The sequence below is a fragment of the Musa acuminata genome, chromosome BXJ1-10 (genome assembly GCF_036884655.1).
Source record: "Musa acuminata AAA Group cultivar baxijiao chromosome BXJ1-10, Cavendish_Baxijiao_AAA, whole genome shotgun sequence".
Taxonomy (NCBI): domain Eukaryota; kingdom Viridiplantae; phylum Streptophyta; class Magnoliopsida; order Zingiberales; family Musaceae; genus Musa; species Musa acuminata.
Window position 1 is genome coordinate 34,737,179 of NC_088336.1, and position 20,264 is coordinate 34,757,442.

The 20,264-nt window shown below is 36.7% G+C and overlaps 2 protein-coding genes across 11 annotated transcripts; both read right to left on the reverse strand.

The window, feature by feature from the left end:
* Window positions 1–420: 420 nt before the first annotated feature.
* Window positions 421–6,257, reverse strand: LOC135594684 (transcription termination factor MTERF5, chloroplastic-like). Of its 4 annotated transcripts, none has more exons than XM_065085118.1 (3): window positions 6,039–6,257; window positions 3,069–3,130; window positions 421–2,045 (listed from the first exon to the last, which is right to left on the reverse strand). In XM_065085118.1, the coding sequence occupies exon 3, from the start codon at window positions 1,675–1,677 to the stop codon at window positions 526–528; it is 1,152 nt and encodes a 383-aa protein (XP_064941190.1). In that variant the 5' UTR covers window positions 1,678–2,045; window positions 3,069–3,130; window positions 6,039–6,257; the 3' UTR covers window positions 421–525. The 4 variants fall into 4 exon arrangements, with proteins under 4 accessions (XP_064941190.1, XP_064941188.1, XP_064941191.1 ...); XM_065085116.1 differs by having other exon boundaries at window positions 6,026–6,257; XM_065085119.1 differs by lacking the exon at window positions 3,069–3,130.
* Window positions 6,258–7,450: 1,193 nt separating this feature from the next.
* On the reverse strand, window positions 7,451–16,937 carry LOC135594685 (transcription factor TGA1-like). Of its 7 annotated transcripts, none has more exons than XM_065085121.1 (9): window positions 16,332–16,937; window positions 14,983–15,139; window positions 14,827–14,901; window positions 13,194–13,253; window positions 13,041–13,118; window positions 12,892–12,955; window positions 11,929–12,224; window positions 11,153–11,427; window positions 7,451–8,034 (listed from the first exon to the last, which is right to left on the reverse strand). In XM_065085121.1, exons 2-9 carry the CDS (start codon window positions 15,103–15,105, stop codon window positions 7,878–7,880), a joined length of 1,128 nt encoding a protein of 375 aa, XP_064941193.1. In that variant the 5' UTR covers window positions 15,106–15,139; window positions 16,332–16,937; the 3' UTR covers window positions 7,451–7,877. The 7 variants fall into 7 exon arrangements, with proteins under 7 accessions (XP_064941193.1, XP_064941194.1, XP_064941192.1 ...); XM_065085122.1 differs by having other exon boundaries at window positions 13,053–13,118; window positions 14,983–15,142; window positions 16,332–16,934; XM_065085120.1 differs by having other exon boundaries at window positions 14,983–15,142; window positions 16,332–16,930.
* Between the last annotated feature and the right edge of the window lie 3,327 nt (window positions 16,938–20,264).

Genomic DNA, 20,264 nt, shown 5'->3' on the forward strand with positions numbered 1-20,264 from the left:
TTGGAGTTTCACACTTACAACATGTTCCTTATAGCTGGCGAGATGGTGAACTAAGCAGACATTGGATCAAAGAAATCCATATCAATATGACTCTTTCACAACATTAAAAACTCCAACATATTAACATTCTAAGATGACTTCACAAGTTCCAACAGAACCATTAATAAAATTTCTTTTGTAACGCTTCACACCAACTAACGTGACTGAGGCAAAGTTGACAATGATCAGTTGATAGAAACTAGCTGGCTATGATAGAAACATAACACAAAAGCTTGAGAAAATTTGGGTTACCTTTCTGAGGAAGTGACTGTTTCCCCACTCGTTCTTCCAATTTCTGAGTCAACAACAATATCAAAGAATCCTTAAATTTTGTTGTAAAAAAAATAAATAAATAAAAGAATATCAAAATCAGCACCGATGTTATACAAAAAGAAACTCCTGGAGAATTTATAATGTCACAAAATTTGAGATGATTAAATAGTGCCATCAGTATGAACTTGATCTTTTTAATATAAAGTTTCAATTTCAAGCAACAACATGTGGCTTTCCCTGCACAGCAGCAAGATAGGAATCATAGAGAGAAGTAAATTTCTCCTTGTGCCGGAAAAGATATTTCATTATGAACTTCTCCTCAGATAGTGGTATGACGGATAGTAGACTATGTCCTTCATCCAGCAATTTATTCTGCTTAAGAAAATTCATAACCTCATATCGAGGTCTCAGCCTCTTCTCCAAGCTGTAAGTAAGAATCACGGGACAGCAAATGATAGATGTCAGCTCAAAACCAGCTTCCTTGATCAGGAATGTCATCTTGTCACATATGGTCTTGTTTGAGAGTGCCCAAACGTTTGGGCACTTCCTGAATGCAGCAACGATGTCAGGCTGGGAACACCCAAAGCTCATCAGAGTTGCACTGGTAGAATCAAAACTAGATTTGTTCATGCCCATGACTACATGAAGTGCACACATGTATACTCCAGAGTCACGTGGGACACCCAATTCCTCAATATATTTGATAACCTCCTTTAATTTGTCTATTCGACCAAAACAGCCTGGCAATGTCGCCACCATATGCATGATACGCTCGTCATTGATGCCATGTTCCCTCAAGAGAGATATATTAGGTTCTATCGTCCGAGCCAAGCTATAACTAAGAATAAACTTGTTCCTCTTGCAGGCTTTCAGAAGCCTCTCATTCGAACCTAATAGTGACCTCCAGAAGTTGATCCTCGGTTTGAGGTCACGTAAAAGGAGCGCTTTCGGACATAATGAAACCAGCTGAACTATTTCAGTGTCAGAAAATCCCATGTCCTGCAAAGATCTCATCCTGGGCTTCAGGGCAGTCTCTAGATTAGCATGCAGCAAACTGGGTGCCCTCTTGATAAGCTTCATGACTTGTGCATCACTCCAACCGCTCTGCTTAAAGAACTCAATGGAAGGACTTGAACTTGGAAGTTTTTTTTCACAGATGCGATCCTTGGCTATTTTTGCAGCCTCTTTTGAGGAAAGTTCACATGACTGAAGGGGGTCGACCAACATAAATTTGGTTCTATGATTTGAACTGTGATCTTCGGCAGTGGAAAAGCTTAACACACTGCAGTGTTGATAGGAGGAAAGATGGATCGTGGACTTGTTACATGAGAGAAGGCAAAATAGCCTCTTCTGCACCAAATACATTGTCTTTTGAGGCAGTATCACGTACTTTTTGTATATCTGCCCTCTCCAATCCAAATTCCTCAGCCTCAAATCAAGGATGTTGAAAACTTTCAACTAATCATCTGTCTCAGACAACATCCTCCACCACTCATGTTAATCCACATGCATTCAGTTCCAATTAGCCATTTCTTTCACAGATAAGTCTCTAAATGGTGTTTGCGAGTTGATAAAGAGTACCTATGATTAGTTACTCATTCTCATGCTCACATCCAAGCAATTCTCCACCACTGAAATAATGGCTTCAAATAACACCTGCGTACTGACACTAAATTCCACTTATTTTTCTGTTGTAGTTGGTGGGTTTAAAAACTACCAAGCGTCCTATATCCCTGTAGCAATTTAAAAACCATATCAAATGTATTTTCATCAAATATATAAGAGTATACTCATGTTTATACTAATAGGTTGAACATCGATCACTTGCAAAGGGTACTACAGAATTCAGAATAACTGGAAGATGAATAATGTTTTCTCTAACATCGGATTCACTAATGTCCTACAACTAAAACCTGAAACATTTCAAATCAGCACTTCCAGAGTAATTGATCCATTTCATCAAGAATGCCAAGAGATGATCTAGTTATAAGTCTAGCAAAACCGGTAAGTAGAATAGACACTGTTTAATCAATCAATAACAGTAATTTGTGAGGTTCAACATGCTAAAAGAGGCATTGCTGATGAAGATGTGCAACTCGACAAAAGAAAACAACATAGCTGGAAGACCAGAGAAAGGCAATAAATTTTCTGAAAAATGAATAAAGAGATAAGAAAACTGCCTCAATCAAGAAATGCTACAGTTTAGTTGGCTCTATGCTGACAAAGGAACTTAATTTATGAGAAACATGCTCATGTAAACAACTTCAACTACAGTAAAAACATTATATGTAGCCTCAGCTACATATCATAAATGAAGAAAAAAAGCCTAGATCAGTGAGTTGCCAATAAAACCAGCAAGTGCAAACAACCACAATAATAACAAAAGCCATGATGTCCAAACTATTCACGATCAGCCATATGGATCTTTTGCATCATTGAACTCTGTGTCAGAAAATATCTGTAGTTAAATTAAGAGCATTCAAATCTCTTTCTATTGTTACCAGTAAAGTCCCCTTCAAATCTCCAACTAAACCAGCAAATACAAGATTTGACAATTCAAATGTAAGCAGGCCTGTGTGTTTTGAGGCACGAACAAGTCTCAAGTAGTGAAGATAGTTGCTTTCAGTACTACAGCAGAGAACACACTATGTTGACATAAAGGTGTAAGGTTATACCTAACCAAATACATTGAGATTTTGGGTCTATTTTGGGGTTTGGAGATCACATCAAATTCTAGTTGTTTACTCAACTTGTACCTTAGTGCGAGTCAGGTCCATTGGAGCATTTGGGGTTTTGTGTTGAAATTTTCTGGTGTGGCCTGTAAACACAATGCAGTAGACATTATAAGAAAACTAAGAGGTTTGATGAACCAAACACTTCATCAAAATAAGCAGTTTCTGTTGAGAGAGCTTCTTTTAGGAAACTTGGTCAGATTGGTACTACTTAGATGTATTTTGAATTATAATGCTTCACATGAGGAATAGTCAGACTAGTGCATGATTCTATTAACAAATAATTATAGTTTTCTTTGGCCAGTGACCCAATTACTGGCTCTGCTATCTCTTTTTCTATCTTTTCCCTGCGATTTATTTTTTTAAGACTTCCCCAGTTCTCTTTGCTCTATCTAAAAGCAGTACTTTTGCTGTCTAGCTTAACAATAGTATTTAACTTGCATTCTGCAACTTCTTATTTCTTTAAAGTAAATGCACATACATGATATGCAACATTGAACATTTGGGATTGTTAAAATTTATATTATTAGTTCAGTTCTAAACCAACTCATATCCGAGGGCTGAAAATTAATTTTCACCAGTGATTTACAAAACGCTAGGCGCCAAGGTCCAAAAATGCCCAAGACGCTAGGCGCTCGCCCGAGCAAAACGAGACGGTAAAATATAAAAATATATAATATAATTAATAAATTTAATTATTTAAATAAAAAAATATGCTAAGAAAATTAAGAAAATCAAGTACAAAATCACAATGTGACATTAATAAAAGGTCTCAAAAATCAAAACAATAAAATTTTACATCAAATCTATTTTCTTGCTCAGCAACTATATCGACGCCGATGTATATGCAAAGCGGCTATCACCTCTCGTCGTTACTCTCCTTACCCACAATAGCCACCCACAGCCCCGAGTGACGTCGTCGTCCACAATCACCAATGTCATCCGCCACCACTAATTGAAATATTAGAATTATCTTTTTCCCTTTTATTTTCGTATTTTCGTTGATAAAACCGACAACATTAAAGTAAATAAACCTAGATATTGCACTTCTATAACAATAGGGATACCGATGTAATTTTTTAAAATGTAGGAATCGGGATGCTAAACCTAGATATTGCACTTACATGCAATAGAGAGTAGGAATTGAGGATGCCTAGGGCACTCCAAAAGGAGAGGGGAAGAAACATTGGAAGGGAGGTGAGTCACGCGTGGGTAGGGAACAAATTGCTTGTCTTAATGGACCCAACATGAGTTAAATATAGGTGCAACACCACTCGGGCGTGCGAGTGGGCCGCCCAGCGCCCAACCGGTGCTCGCCTAAGCATCGCACGAGTGAAAACGCCCACGTGATGTGCACAACAAAGCGCTCAGGCCTCGTCTCACCTGAGCGATTAGGCGAGCGCCAAGCACCCAGTGTTTAGGTTAGATAGAACTAAGATGATCTAACTAGAATCTCATGACATTTAAAAAATAGATATGCAACCAATGTAGCTCAAATTCAATAATCTTTTTGGACCTATGATGAATTTTGTTCAGATCAGTGAGAATATGCCAATAAAACCAGCAAGTGCAAACAACCACAATAATCACAAAAGCCATGATGTCCAAACTATTAATCATCATCCATATGGATCTTTTGTATGTTTGAACTCTGTGTAAGAAAATATCTGTAGTTAAATTAAGAGCATTAAAATATCTTTCTATCGTTACCAGTAAAATCTCCTTCAATCACCAACAAAACCAGCAAATACAAGATTTGACAATCCAAATATAAGCAGGCTTGTGTGTTTTGAGGTATGAACAAGCCTCAAGCAGTGAAGATAGTTGCTTTCAGCACTACGGCAGAGAACATACTATGCTGACATAAAGGTGTAAGTTTATACCCAACCAAATACATTGAGATTTTGGGTCTATTTTGGGGCTTCGAATTCAAGTCAAATTCTAGTTGTTTACTCAACTTGTACTTTAGGGTGAGTCGAGTCCTTTGTGTCATTTGGGGTTTTGTGTTGTTCTGGTGTGCTTGAAAAGGATACTACGATGCAGTAAACATAATAAGAAAACTAAGAGGTTTGATGAACCAAACACTTCATCAAAATAAATAGTCCCTGTTGAGATAGTTTCTTTTGGGAAACCTAGTTAGATTAGTATTATCTTAGGTATATTTTTAATTAAAATGCTTCACATGAGGAATAGTCATACTTGTGCATGATTCTATTGACAAATGATAATGATTTTCTTTGCACAGTGACCCGATTGTTGTCTCTGCTATCTCTTTTTCTAACTTTTCCATGCTTTTTTGTCACTAGGACTTCCCCAATCCTCTTTGTTCTCTCTAAAAGCATCACTTATCCTGCCGTCTATCTTAACAACAGTATTTAACTTGCATACAGTGACATGCTATTTCTTTAAAGTAAATGCTCATGACATGCTGCTGACTGCTTGCTGGGAGGGTAGCGGGTAACTATCAGGGAGTAGGAAAGGCGAGGGGAAGATGTATAGAGAGAGCGAAGAGGAGTGTAGAGGAGGGAAATGGAGGCCGTCGGAGCTGGAGTAGGAAAATGGAGATGGGGGCTGTCGGGGCCGGAGCAGGATAATGGAGAGGGGGCTGTCGAGGCCGGAGTAGGAAAATGGAGAGGGGGCTATTGGGGTCGGAGGATGGTGAAGGTGGCTGCCGGGGTCGACGGGGGACGGGGGCTGTGATGAAGTGGAGGAGGGGGAAGGGACCAAGGAAGAGGGGCGGGGGGCTGCGATGAACGGGGGAAAGAGGGAGGAGAGAGGAGAAGGGAGGAGGAGGATGATGGCAGGGAAGCGGGAGAGCTGTGGCGAAAGGGGGAAGGGGAAGGAGGGATCGGGGAAAGGAGAAAGGGGGCTGCGACGAGGCGGGGGGGCGGTGGGCTGCGATGAAGGGGGGAAGAGGGAGGAGGAGGGACGAGAAGGGATTGTACGACGGCGAAGGAGGAAGAGGAGTAAGAGAGAGATACAGGGTGCTGTCACCGTTCGCCGACGGAGAGGAAGCCGCAGCATCCACCGTTCGCCGAGGAAAACGCCGCAGCGATAAGAGCTCGACGGAGGAAAATGCCGCCGCCGCCGCTGCCGGCTCTCGCCAAGGTACACGCCGCAGTCGCGGTCGCTGTGGAGAAGGAGACAGCTTCACCACTGCATTTAGGGCACGGTTGCGAATTTGAGGATGCCGTTCTCATCTGGTTCGATCGAACCAGAAATAAGTTACATTATAATTTTATTCGGCTCCTTTGGATCACTCGATGTTTTGATGATTTTTGAAATTTTCTGGTGTGCTTGAAATAAAAATTATAAAGCAGTACATAAAATAAGGAAACATTAATTTATGAGGTTACGTGGTCGATTGATCCTTTACCAACAAGTGTAATAATGTTACTGCACAACTATGATAAGATCAATTAACAATAGGCAAGAAAGAAGAGTTCTTTTGACTCCCCTAAAAATAATAAATAAGTCTATACATATCTTAGTCGGCATTTGATGATAGAAAAGCCTCGGATAGTAAGCCAAAATAATCATGTAGCATCAAATTTTTATGCTAAAAAAAATCTAATCAATCTGTGGATCCAGAAGTCTCCTTTACAATACATATCGAATGACTTTCTCAATAAATCTAGCATCATAGGTTATGTTACAATAATTTGCAATCTCATTCTAAGGTTTGATTTTATGATTTATTTACTCAATGATTTGGCAAGATCCTATTACTATATGAAAAGCTTTCAATTTGTTGTTTAGAAACATTGTAAGAGATACTAGAGAAAAATGATTTAAGCCTGCATATCTATTAAGTCCTCACTACAAAACTCACAGTGACAAACTTAACAACCACGAACTAAAAAGAAGCATAACTTGAAGAACCTATTAGGCACAACCAACAGCAGAGCATAAATTATGTCGAAAAATAAATTAGAAGGAGAAACGCAGCCAACCAGAAATAAAATTTACTTACAAATCATCTAATACAAAGTTCTTCCATCGTGTCTCGATCATCAGGATTTGAAAGAACAGTTAAAAGTTGGAAGCTATATTTTTTTCGTGTGTTTAGTAGCATCTGCAATGGTCTTAAATGTACCATGAATAATGCAATGGTAGTGAATCTGACTCGAGATTAGAAGGTTGCATGTTCGATTCATGTCGGGTTCAAATCCCGTAATCTTCTATTTTGTTTTTGTTTTACGATTTAAAATATTTTCTCATCATAATTTCTAACTTTCCGTTTTACATGTGACAGAAGAATGAATTTGTTTTCTCAACTTTCAGTGAGTGTTTTCTCAACTTCCAGTGAGAGAGAGTAATCAATGCATCTACAACACAATAATCTCCTGTTGACACTGCTACCTTCCAAATTCTCATCAACATCCTGTAGCAACATCCTAACCAGATTATACAACTGTCTTTGAGTTCCGTATAGAAATAGTAGTGCTCAACCTTTTAACTTCAACATTACATCGGTTTCTTAGTTGATCATCCGTAATCATGTTCTGTAAATAACATATGAACACTACATCATGAATTCAGCTCTTAGTCCTTGAATTATAAATAAATCTCTAACATTCTTTTATCTATTTGATTCCAATACGATAAACAGACTAGCAAATGCAGCTTTGTTGTTGGCTATGGAGCTTCAACAGATATCTATAGATCATCTCCACCAGCAGCTAACCATTAGAATTTGAGCGGTTAAGCTATTCGTAAAATTGATCCAGATGGATGCTGGTAGCCATCTTGTCGATGCTCATTCCCTTGGCTAGCTGACTTGGTCTTCGGTATTTGAACATCAAGTTGTCATAGTGCCTCCTCCAAAGATTTCTAAGCTGGTTCATGAGGGAGGACGAGTTGCCCATAGGGAACTAAGCGTGCGAAGGCATTGGAAGTAGTCACCCAAGGCAAGTAACCCTCGTGCTGATTGGCGAGTTGTGAGGATGCTGTACATTTGCTGCAAGGCCTGTTGTCGAAGGTGATCCGCCTGTTTCAAAAATTAAGGATGATTTTACAATTAGACGAATATGCAGTAGCAAATTCGAAGCAAGATATAGTAAATTATCATATACTAATTTTTATTGGTGTAAATGAGCATTTGATAAAAGTACATATTATGAAAGGAATAATGAGAGACCTACTGTTGACATTAGAGTTAATACTATATTTATTATTTGCATTATGCATAATTGCTGATGATATGCATCACATGTCCTATCAAGAGAGTGAAATGTAAAAGAAGTTTGTGACTTTATATATACCAAGTAATGCAAACTCAAGTAGAAAATGATAGTTAACTTACGGATGCATCCCAACAGGAGTAGTCTTTCAAAACCAATTTCAAGTATCTTAATTAGATGATAACTTTATCAACCATATAAAAAGATATAGGATCACGACGATATTTATCGAGGCCTAACGAAGAAAGAGAAAAGACCTTCTTTGATGAACTCAAGATCCTCTCAGGGTGAAATCTTGTGTTAGCCATTTATTTCCTTTTATTTTAGTTTTGAAATAAATAATCATGTCATGAAACAAATAAATCGTACCTATCCATCATGATAAATAGAAGAGAAGAAGTGGCTATCAGTGACTTATGGAAGAGACCTGTCAGCGAATTATTTACTAAAAAGAAATATGTTATTGTAGAGTTTTTATGATTTTGAACAACTTAAATACATAAACCTTGACATTTTCTAATTTTTCAACCATTGGAGGAGGAATATCTGATGTATAGCATTATCATCCATTCAAGAGGGACTTGTTGAAAAATAAATGAGGATATAAACAACAAACTTTCTAGAAGTTTAAAAACTAGTGCAGAAAAATGTGAGCTCCATTTGTTTTCATTTTGTTGTTCAAAATCCTTCGAAATAGATATCTTTTATGTTCTTTCAGAATTCCTGAAAAGAATTTTACAAACTTCAGCATCATTACTAACTTATAATCACTAGTTGCCCCACAATCATCCAACAATTGAGTCCTTCCTCTTATAATCTTTCATTAAGTTAAAATTTTGACAACTAAACATATAAAAAAATAATGATACTGTTTCTTATTTTGAAGACACCAAAATGGTAATACAACATTACCGGAAAACAAAAGCTTCATAACACAAACCAAGTTGTACCAAGCAAAAATTTCAGATACTATTCTCTTGAGAAACTAAAAATTAGTAGTCAATATTTATATGTTTTTCAAAATAAGGAATAGATATCTTTTATGTCCTCCTTTCAGAACTTCTGTAAAGAATTCTACACTCCCCGCAACCATCCAACAACCTTCTCTATATTCAGTCTGAGTCCTTCCTCTTAGAATCTTTCATTAAGTTAAATTTTTGACAACTAAACATATTATTAAAAAATATAATGATACCGTTCCTTATTTGAAGACACCAAAATGGTAATACAACATTATAGGAAAAAAAGAAGCTTCATAACACAAACCAAGTTGTGCCAAGCAAAAATTACATATACTATCCTCTTGAGAAACCAAGAATTAGTAGTCAATGTTTATCTTTTATGACCTTTTAGAACTTCTAAAAAGAATTTTATACTCTTTAGCATCATTACCAACTTATAATCACTAGGTACGGGTGGTACGTACTGATCCACCAGCATATTAGTATGCGGACCGCCCAGTACCTGGCGATATCGTTGATTGTGGTTGTTTCTGTCTCTTTATATCCTGAAACAGGTTGGTATCAGTTGATTTTGATCGTCACCACCTGCTACCAGGAGGTATTAGCCTAGCTATAGCGAGGGAGAAGAAAAAAGAAAGAGAAAGAGGGAGAAGAAGAGAGAGAATCTTACGTCCCGATTTGGTGCCGCCCTCCCTCGACGATTCCGATTCGTCGCCACCCTCTCTCACCGAACGTCGTAGATGAGGACGTCCTCTTCTCCTCATCACCTCAAATGAGAAGACGTCGTGGTCTTCTCCTTGTCTAAGGCGACGAGGAGAAGAGGGGAGTGACGTCACCTCTTTTTAATTTTTTTTATATTATATGTATATATATGTGTATATACATATACATATATATATATATACATATACATATACATAGACATACTACACACACACACACATATATATATATATATATATATATATATATATATATATATATATATATATATATATATATATATTTCAATATGCCCTGTATCACTCAGGACATCTATATCGTACCATATCAAACAGAGCTCGTTACGTTAATATGATATGAAATTACAAACCCTACTTCTCTATCCACTCTTTTAAGTTCTTCCTCTTGAAATCTTTCATTAAGTTCAAATTTTGGCAACTAAACATATTACTAAAAATAATAATAATACTGTTCCACATTTTTAAGACACTAAAATGGTAATACAACATTACATAAAAAAAAAAGAAGCTTCATAACACAAAACCAAATTGTACCAAGCAAAAATTACAGATATTATCCTGTTGAGAAACTAAGAATTAGTATTTAATGTTTATATGTTAAACTTTCTAACGAGTCCTAGTTCTTGCAAGTCCAGGTTCCAAATAGCAGTACCACTACCAACATCTTATCCCACTGGTATAACATGGTACATCTAGGTACACCAATAATGGATATCAAAATTAATATGTAAATATGGACTGGTACAATTACTATGCTGGTATATTGTATACCATTAAACCAATTTTGTACAACACCAAAATTGTGGTGTTTCAACAATGTTACCAATTAGAAATTGACTCTTTGAAAATGTACAATTACTATAACCAGTGCCTAATGGTTTCCCATTTTCCAGTAAATCACTAAGCATATTGCTTTGAGATCTTAAAGAAGCAAGAGACATACCTAACATATGGATTTTAGTGAATGAGTTCACAATTAAAAAGCATCCATATAGAGAAGGCTAAAGTAGAAACTAAGTGTAGATATATGCCATAGATGCATTCATACTATTACGGTATTACCTACCTTGTAATCGTTCTCTTAATATAATTAAACTGTTATTATCAAAAAATTCTTAAGCACTATACTGACACAAATCATAAGGAAAACAAAATAATAAGGAAAACACTAGAACAGTACCAGAAACAGAGGCAACAGCAGAAAAGGAAAAAAAATATACAGGATAAACTGATTGTGTCGACAGAACTTGTATGTCACCTGGTTGACAAAGCTTACAAGAGCTTCCAACTTTGTCATGGCAATTGCCATTTGTCCCATGTAGTTTTTTGCACCAAATGTGCCAAAGGGGTCACATGCTAGAGTTTCAGACAGAGTTTGCTGAAGTTTATCCAATCCTTGGGAAAGTGCATCTTCAGCCTGTTGTGAACATTGTTGCAGGCCCGTGACAGCCCTCATTTGTTGCTCTGTCAAAGGGTTTAGCTGTGAGGAGAGCACCTGTGAACCAACAATGAGAAATATAAGTAATATTAGAAGTACCTTTTATTCATATCTTACTCCAAGAATCTGTAAGAATAGTGAGATGGCTTTCCATAAAGTCAAGGAAAAGAAAAGAAAAAAAGAAACTACCACTAAGTAACATATGACATTGGCAAGAAACCCCATGCTGGCTGGTGACATGCTGACATGGAATATGCAAACCCTCTCTACATTGTCGTAGGCTTTCTAAAGTCCAATGCTGTGGTAGCATACCCTTGCATGCCAGCATGACAAGTGCAGGTAGCACATTGAGCAGTGCTTGCATGTGCAATCTTTATAAGATACTAAAATTTATGAACAAGATTTAATTCACCTTTAGATTGTCATAGGCTTTATATAGTCCAATTCTGTGTTAGCATGCCCTTGGAAGCCAGCATGACATGCAGGTGGCAAATTGAGCCGCACTTGCATGTGCAAACTGAAAAAGATATTAAAATTCATAAAACAAGATTTAATCACCTTTAAAAGCTTTGAGGGCCTAAATCCACCGATCCAAAGAAAAAACCTTTCTGTGGGTGTTCGCCACATGCCAGACATGAGATAGAAGACATCAGACTTTGCTGTGATTGCTTTTATTCGGAAAAGATTGTCATAGTGTCTTATTCCACTCTTTACAAGCATGTGAAGCTCAAAGTCAGATGCATGTGCTTGTAGTGCAGCTCTTAGTTGACAAGTTTGCTGATTCTGTTTTTCAACCCAGTGTCCATATTGCATTTCAAAAGCAGCAATCCCTGAAAGATGCCACCAACAAAGGCCTTTAGGTGCATAAGGAGCTGACATCTTGACCTTACATCAAATAATAATCCATGGAAAAAATTAAAAGAGGCATGTAAAACCAGCTAGACCCATTTTCCAATTCCAAACACTTTTCCTGTGTAGGTAAAAATTATTGTCATTTTTCACTCAGTTAATATCAGGGCAAAACATCTGATATGAGATACTACAACTGAACTTGAAATTTCCTGCACATATTTGTACATTACAGTCGACATTTTCAGAATGGATTTAGAGACACAAGTCCATGAAGGGCTAGCAGATAGCTAAATGTTTGGAAAGAGGGGTTGAGACATTTACAGAGTAAAAGTGAAGCCACAATGATGTTACCGAACAAAATATATGATATAGAAACTAAGAAAGAAATGCTTCACTCAATTCAACCTGCACGGATGGTAGAATGCAACACTATTTGTATGCATTACGGCTTATAGTACAATTGCATAATGAGAGTTGTTCCATCAAGCGCCAAAAGGTTTAGTGCAATTTTAGCAGTAAAGGTCTGGCTTTATCAAAATAGTGCAGAAAGGATTCTAAAACGATTGCAAGATAAAACATAGCTTGTTCTTCTTTCCCATGATATTTCAACATCAACGCTGTTAACATATATGCTTCAGAAATTACATAGAATGAAATGAACACTTGTACCTGAATTAACACTTCCTGACAACCCAAGAGTTCTCTCTCCCAAACGCCCACCAATGTAAATACCCTACAGTTCAGCACTAAATTTTCGGTTAGCTTATATATGCACAACAACAAACTTCCTTGTTCATCATAAAAGGTACCATTTATACCTTCTGTCTAACCTGCTCAAGCTCCTGCTCTAGTTGGCACAATTTTAAACGACTTGATTCCAACTGTTGAACATAAGCCTACAAAAACAAGTAGTAGACAACCAGCATATCAAGCAAATTATATGTTAATGGTAATTTACCATGGTAAGATACTTTTTTTCTTAAACGACTTTTCCGAGCTGCCTCTCGATTCTGTGCAAGCCGTCTTAGCACCTGCACATAAACCCTCTATTACACCATCAAATTGGCAACACTGAATGTATGAACCAACAAGTGTCAACAGTTTATAGCATTTGAGGTACATATTAAAAATATAATTCATTCTCTGATAGTCTTAATTAATTATGACTTGGAACTTAGCTCATGGATGTTATTGCAGTCTTGCAGTTACAGATCAGATAATGATGAACTTCTCAAACATAAGCATCAGTTTTGTAACATGGGTTGATTGAAGAACAAGTTATGGTATATTCCGTACCAAGCAATTTTCAAACATAACTAAACCATCAATTTAAGTGAATTAAATTTAATATAATAGAAATTTTGTAAATTCATATCCCTCAGCATCCAACCCCTGTTGTGATCTCATAACTAGCATCAAAGAATCTTAACATATCATAAATGGATGAAACTCCAGATAGATAAAACATTAAGATAATTTGTTAAAGGTCAAAAATCTTGGTTATTTAAACCAAACCTTTAGATAAACTAATTGCGATTAGAAAACAATATAAGTTACCCATTCTGGTGTTCCAGTACAGTGACTATATATGTGAACAGGCATGCTTTTGTTCTCACCATTTAATAAGGAACTGACAACATAAGTTACCTCGAAAGTCATATATGTTCTTTCTTTGTTGTCATTAAGCTATCTTCATTCACTTCCATACTCACAGAATTGCCACCCAAGTTCACTTGACACTAAGCTGGGATTAAACCCAAACAGACATATTCTCTGATTATTACCATCATCAGAAATCTCTTCTTGCTTCCTAAACGTTTGCATGATTTCTCTCAATTGCTTATCATAGATCCTTAAACCTTTCACATATATTACTAAATATTTTTATTAGCAAGAAGTAGGAAGAACATAAACAGTTTCCGGAAACAAAAACATTTATATATCACAACAGTTCATAGAAATTACCAAAGGATCATTATGAAATATGATAGGGAGTAAGTGCTGATCTTATTAGTCAAGATCACATTTTGATTCAATCAATTAGATTTATTGTGAACATAATATCTTTTTGCCGCAGACACCATATCAATGAACAGAAAACCTTTCTTTCTGAAAGAAGGTTCAATCTGGTAAATGATGATTGGGGGATTTCTAGAGTGTGGAACCAACAAAAGATGCATATTCACTACTAAAGGACAAAGCAAAGAGAAAACCATCAATATGTTCTATCAAAGTCGGCTAAAAGATTTATTCCTGCATATGAGAATATAGTGATGAAGGTCATAGCTGAAATAGGATTCATCTTGGCCAGGATATCCAAGTTCAACATTATATTTGATGCCCTTCTGACTTTTCCTTCTTGAAGTACAAGCCAATTGAACTTGGCTTTACCCTACCAGAAGCTGGTGGTTAAATTGAACAAAATAATTTGATCAAAAGAATCTCTTTTTACACGTATGAGTCAATGAAGTGAGGGTTCCATCTCCAAATGAATGAGCTAGCCAGGGTTGTAGATCTCTCTTATTCAAATAGAAAAATCAAAGCAGCATGAACAAAAAGTTCCTATGCCACAGAGATGCGGGTAAAAATAAGAATTTTACATACCTTATCTGAAGACTTGTTTGTTTCCTGGTCATGGTCCTTTGGTTGCGTTAGTTCCTTGTGAGGAATATCCTCTAGCTACAAAATATATCCAGTCAGATGTAGTACTCAGTTAGAAACAGAGTTACTAAAAAACATAGATATGCTATATATCTCTACCATATAAACAAGTCTCATGTCTGTTTCCGCTGCTGGTGATGTACATATATTCTGACAGCTATCAGTTTTAATGGAGTCCTCCCACCACATGCCAATATGGTGGTATGGTTCATATATGCCCATCCTTCTCGAGGTTGTAAATGGAAAGGTAGAGCTTCTACTGTTTAGACCGAAAGGAGAAGATTACTTATATGGAAAGGCAATGGACAAGTTAAATATTTTATTGATTCAAGCATATTTTCCTTCAGACAAAATGTTCAAGGTGCAATTGCATCAAGGATTTAATAGATCTCATAATGGCATGTAGTAAGGAGTCGCAATGGACCTTGGTAACTCAGAAAGTCAAAAATACCTCAATATGTCAGGATAAAATTTTTGTCATGAGCTTCCAAAATAAGACTCTGAAGCTATGGTTATGTAGCGAATATATAAAAGATTTTGTTGGGTCTGGCTTAACAACTAGCTAAGTAAAACCCAGTGACCAAATCAATAGCTTAGGCATCCACATTGTTTGTGCCATTTTCAATGTTATAGTCAAACTTAACCTAATTAACAAAACTCAGTTTTGTTATGTCAATTAATAATTGCCAACAGATAGTAAAGTCACATTTCTACGAGCACATAAATAAAATTTTGTAGGGTTCTTTACAACAAGTTGTAAAACTGCTCATTGAGAGCTCCTGAACACAACAGAACCATCCCTAAGTCACTTGATTACTTTATATAATGCAGCCACATGGTTTCTTTCTACTATCTCAGAAGACCTGTTCTGACTATATCAGACTTACACACAGGACCTCATCTCTCAAATTTGATTTGGGTTTTACAAATTATTTAATTTCATAGAGACAGTTCCATCAGGGAAAACCATAATAATTTTCTCCCTTCCAGGTTGTACATAACTGTAAATGAGTCATGACTTTCCTTCACAAGTCCTAACAAAGATGCTGGAACAATTTGTGTTGCGAAAAATATCAGAGCTGAAAGGTGCTTTATGTACATACTACCCAGTACCCACCATATTAATATGGAAGTACTCAAACCATAACAACCACAAGAAGCAAGAAAACGGCCACCTATGACATCAAAACATGTTCCAATTATGTGACATAAAAGCAATCAAAAGGTTTATTCTATTTATATTTACCATCTCATATCAGAGAATGAGATACATATTAGTATACTTCAATTTTTATTCAAAAAGTCCTCCTGATCTAATTTTTCTTATTTCGTAAATGGCAATTTTCCAGTAAATTTTGTTAGACAATCTACCAAGAGTTCCTTATTAAAAAATTACTCGAAGAAATCGCAGAAAAAATTCCTCGGTCATAAAAGAGGAACAATCTGACCTCGAGATCACTCCAAGAGCTGCCTCAGAGCCCCGCGAAACCGGGATTCCACCACGGATAGCAAAACCTTAAGCCCAATCCCGATCTGGGAAACCCCGGCGGTCGCCATTCCCTCTCTCTCGCTGCGCCTTAATCCGAGAGAGGGAGAAGGAGCGAGGAGAAACGGAGGAAGCAGAGGAAGCGAACCAAGAGACGCAAGAGCAGATTCCCAAAGCCCACTTCCGCTCCTTTGTCGTCCACCGTCGTTTTAATGGCGTGTCGCGGGAAAGGGAAGAAAGCTTCGCCGCGGATGGACGTTCTGTTATCTTGTTCCCTCGGCACTGCCCAGCACCTGCGCGCCCGTCTGACGTCAGCGACCGCTGTTTTCAACGCGCTGGTGGACTTACCCTGCGTCGGCACAGTATAAGGTTGAGACAGCAATGAGCCATCACAACAGCTGAGAGCCTTTAGTTGTGCCAATTTAATTGGCGGATTCTGATGAATTTTAGTGGATGGTTTCTATCACAGAGTAAAATAGTGTGATGATTCCAAGTTCATGGCAATAACTTGGAACCTTTACAGCAATCTTGCCACTTCCCACAACAATGTGTTGCATATTGATTGGAGATGAAAAGCACCACCCCCTCCCACCATTTCTTTTCCATCTGCCAATGGATGAGCTTTGTAGCATTATACTCAGAGAAGCTTTAGACAAGCCATGGCTAGCGTCATGGTAAGATTACTCTAAGAATCTTAAATCGAGTTAAAAATGAAAAAGTCTAAATATATTAAATCCTTCCTAAATGCTACATGAACAAGTGCACTCGATATGTGGAGGATTAGTATAGTTAGTCTCCTTCCCAACTTTGGTATTTTGGTTTTCAGGATGATCTTCTTCGTGCAAGCTTCGTTTCTCAGAAACAAACTTGTGGTGCTTATTGCTAGTGTAGAGGGAATGCAGTAAGTATACTTTCGAGTTCAATTTGCTTCTTCCTATTCATTGTAGAAACACAATGGGCGTGCATTAAACGGAGTTATAATTCAAGCAATCAAAAAAAGAGAAGGGAATTGATAGCTTTATCATGCTGTTGATAAGGCTTGGATCATTTCAAGTCCACTCTTAATAGAAGTATTTCCGTCGATAAAACAAAGATGATCTTTGAAGAGTGTGTGGCATACGAGTGATTTAGTTTGAGTGTAAAGATGAGAAGTTTTTGTATAAATCTTTTCCTTAGAAACAAAACTTAGTAATAGATCTGCTTTTAGTCTGCTAATCTCTCTTTACAAGGAGCAGATTACCACTACTACTGGTGGATATAAGATGTAGATCTCACACCAATTTCTTCTGATGGTACATGCATACTTGCACAGAAGTCCAACTTCACTAGAGTAAACGAAGTAAAATTCTTTATGTTTCTATCAGTAACTACAAGATTCTGATCATGTATTTCTTTGCTCAACCTTCCTTTTCTCCTTTCTTCCTCTTTGTTGGGAAATGGACTTTTTGACACTTGTGATTCTTGTTGGTACTTGGTTTCCAATAACAATTGTTTCCCCCCCTCTAATCATAGCTTGAGAGCTTATGAAAGAAAGCTTTTTGTTCTTCTTTCTCCTTTAATTGCACAAAAAAAAAATATATGCATTTAATTCATATTAGCAGTTATGATTGTAGACATACTCAAAGAAGTAATTGGTTGCAGCTTATATTCTCCTTTTTTTTCCTTTTCTGCTTGACAAGATATTGATATGTACACAATTTAGACTACACGTACTACCTTTCTCTTTGGTTTGCAAATATATGGCACCATCGACTCGGATTATCACAAAAGGCATTAGATTTCATATGGATATTAGACATGATCGAAAATATAATTGTAGAACTCCATATGTAAGAAAAGTAACAACAAGAATCAAGATAGAACGACAAGAACATGGAATTATTACGATAAAGAAAAGGAGTTAACCGCTTTGATCTGCTCAGAAATGGCGAGTCTGATCGAGAGAGAGAGAGAGAGAGAGAGAAGGCAGTATCAATCGAATTTGGAAGTTGGGAAGAGAGGTAGGTGTTAAATGGAAGATGGAAGTGATAAGCTCTTCTATGTGCACTTCCTATTAAGATATATACATAGTGGCTAACCTTTTAAGGTAGTTGACAGCCATTGACCCTTAGGCATTAAGCAATAACAGTAGCTTAAAGGAGCATGATGCATCAAGGACACTCTTAATGAGCCTAAAAGTAGAAGCAAGTTGGATGCTTGGGGTTCAAAGACATACTTAGGATTGAGCATTGCATGTCTACAAGTTCAGTTTATGGCTAACAAAATCCAACCATTAAGGTGTGGAACTTTTGATGAGTTGTATAAGTTCACTTTTTTAATGTATGTATCACTGACATCTTGACTAGTCTCAATGGGGTTTATCTTAAAAAAAACTCGAACATAAATTATTTATAGGGATATTAATCTCATGGATTCATATATTTCAAGAACAAAATATGTAGATTTCAGAATGAAAATCTATATAGCTATATAAATATGTAATAATGGATTTTTTCTTTATCTCAACTCTTCTAGTTCTTTAAATTAACATTCAATAAAATTGAAACGATACAGAGAAATTAATATTCTCAAAAGCTAACAAAGATAACAAAAAGATTAATGTTTGTGGTGGATAGATTGTTGACTTGTTACTGATGGGGAAATAGTAAGATAAAGTTTAGGCCAAAAATGTTTGTGCAAGATGAGAATTGTTACCTATGCTTGGAAATAAATGGAACCCCGGACTTCATTGGATATCAAGATCTATCGGATTCCATGATGCAAACAATTAATGATGAGTTCATGAGCCGCTTCAGAAACTTTCCATGTAGGTGACACCCCTATGAACTGAAGCTAGAAGGATGCCGTATACCTTACCACTTCTTTCTTCATCGAGACTATAAGTGCCTTTTGTCCCATCACCTTTGGCTTTTTCGGGTGGTGTCACTGCCACCTTCTATCCAAACTCTTCATCAATTGCGTACGACGTAAGTGTGGTTTGCTGTTCTTCTGTGTAAAGATCAAAAGCTTTAAAAAGCTACACAGGCTCGACTAAAGAAAGATAAGCTCAAAGCAACGTTCTCTTAGCCAATTATGCAGTGTAAGCAAATGTTAGTGCGCCCTATGTGGGGTACTGATTCAATCTAAACAGCAATGTCTGCACTGCTGTCCCTTTGCTGTGTCAAGCTTAACTACATAACAATGCACTTTGATTGACTAAATGAGTTCCTTTTTTTTTTTTTTCTTGACCAAGGATACATTTGCCATGCTTTTCTAGCACAGATCTATGGGTCTTATATCAAATTAGTCTGTCAAAAGAGCAAAGTCGCTTGGAAAAGGAGGTCAGCCAGGTAAAGAGGCATCTGAGGATAATATTAGAAATGCCAAATGACTAAGATTCTTTGCATGGGTGGTGCATTCTGCTTTTTGAGATGTTTTGATGTAGATCTGCAGAATGGAGAGGAACACAGAAAAAGATCCCAGTGGTCTAAAACCATATCTGAACATGTTCAATTGAGACGCAAGAAAATATATGCAACCACAAGCCCTAATTATACCAACTATCATCAGCTTATTCCATGTGTGAAGGATTAAATCTTTTCAGCATTTCTTTCTCATCTAACTCATGGACTAAACTGACTTAAAAAAGACTACATATATACATACATACATATATATATATATATATATATATATATATATATATATATATATATATATATAGGATTTATTATTCAAGGCATATAACTAATAGGATTTGATACTTTGGGTACTTTAGTAAATAGATCTGATACACAATATTTTCTAGGTATAAAAAATGTTATTGGAGATGGTCAATATCAAATCTTTGATAAGTGGTCTTATACACCACTATCAATTAAGGTTTTTGATATAAAAATTATAAAATGATGCCTTA

Coding starts and splice junctions, on each gene's coding strand:
- LOC135594684 (XM_065085119.1), bottom strand. CDS start 1,677: ATGTATTTGGTGCAGAAGAGGCTATTTTGCCTTCTCTCATGTAACAAG.
- LOC135594685 (XM_065085121.1), bottom strand. CDS start 15,105: ATGGGCATATATGAACCATACCACCATATTGGCATGTGGTGGGAGGAC. Junction 13,119..13,193: donor AAAGTCGTTTAAGAAAAAAA/GTATCTTACCAT, acceptor TTGTTTTTGTAG/GCTTATGTTCAACAGTTGGA. Junction 11,428..11,928: donor GGCCCTCAAAGCTTTTAAAG/GTGATTAAATCT, acceptor GTTGGTTCACAG/GTGCTCTCCTCACAGCTAAA.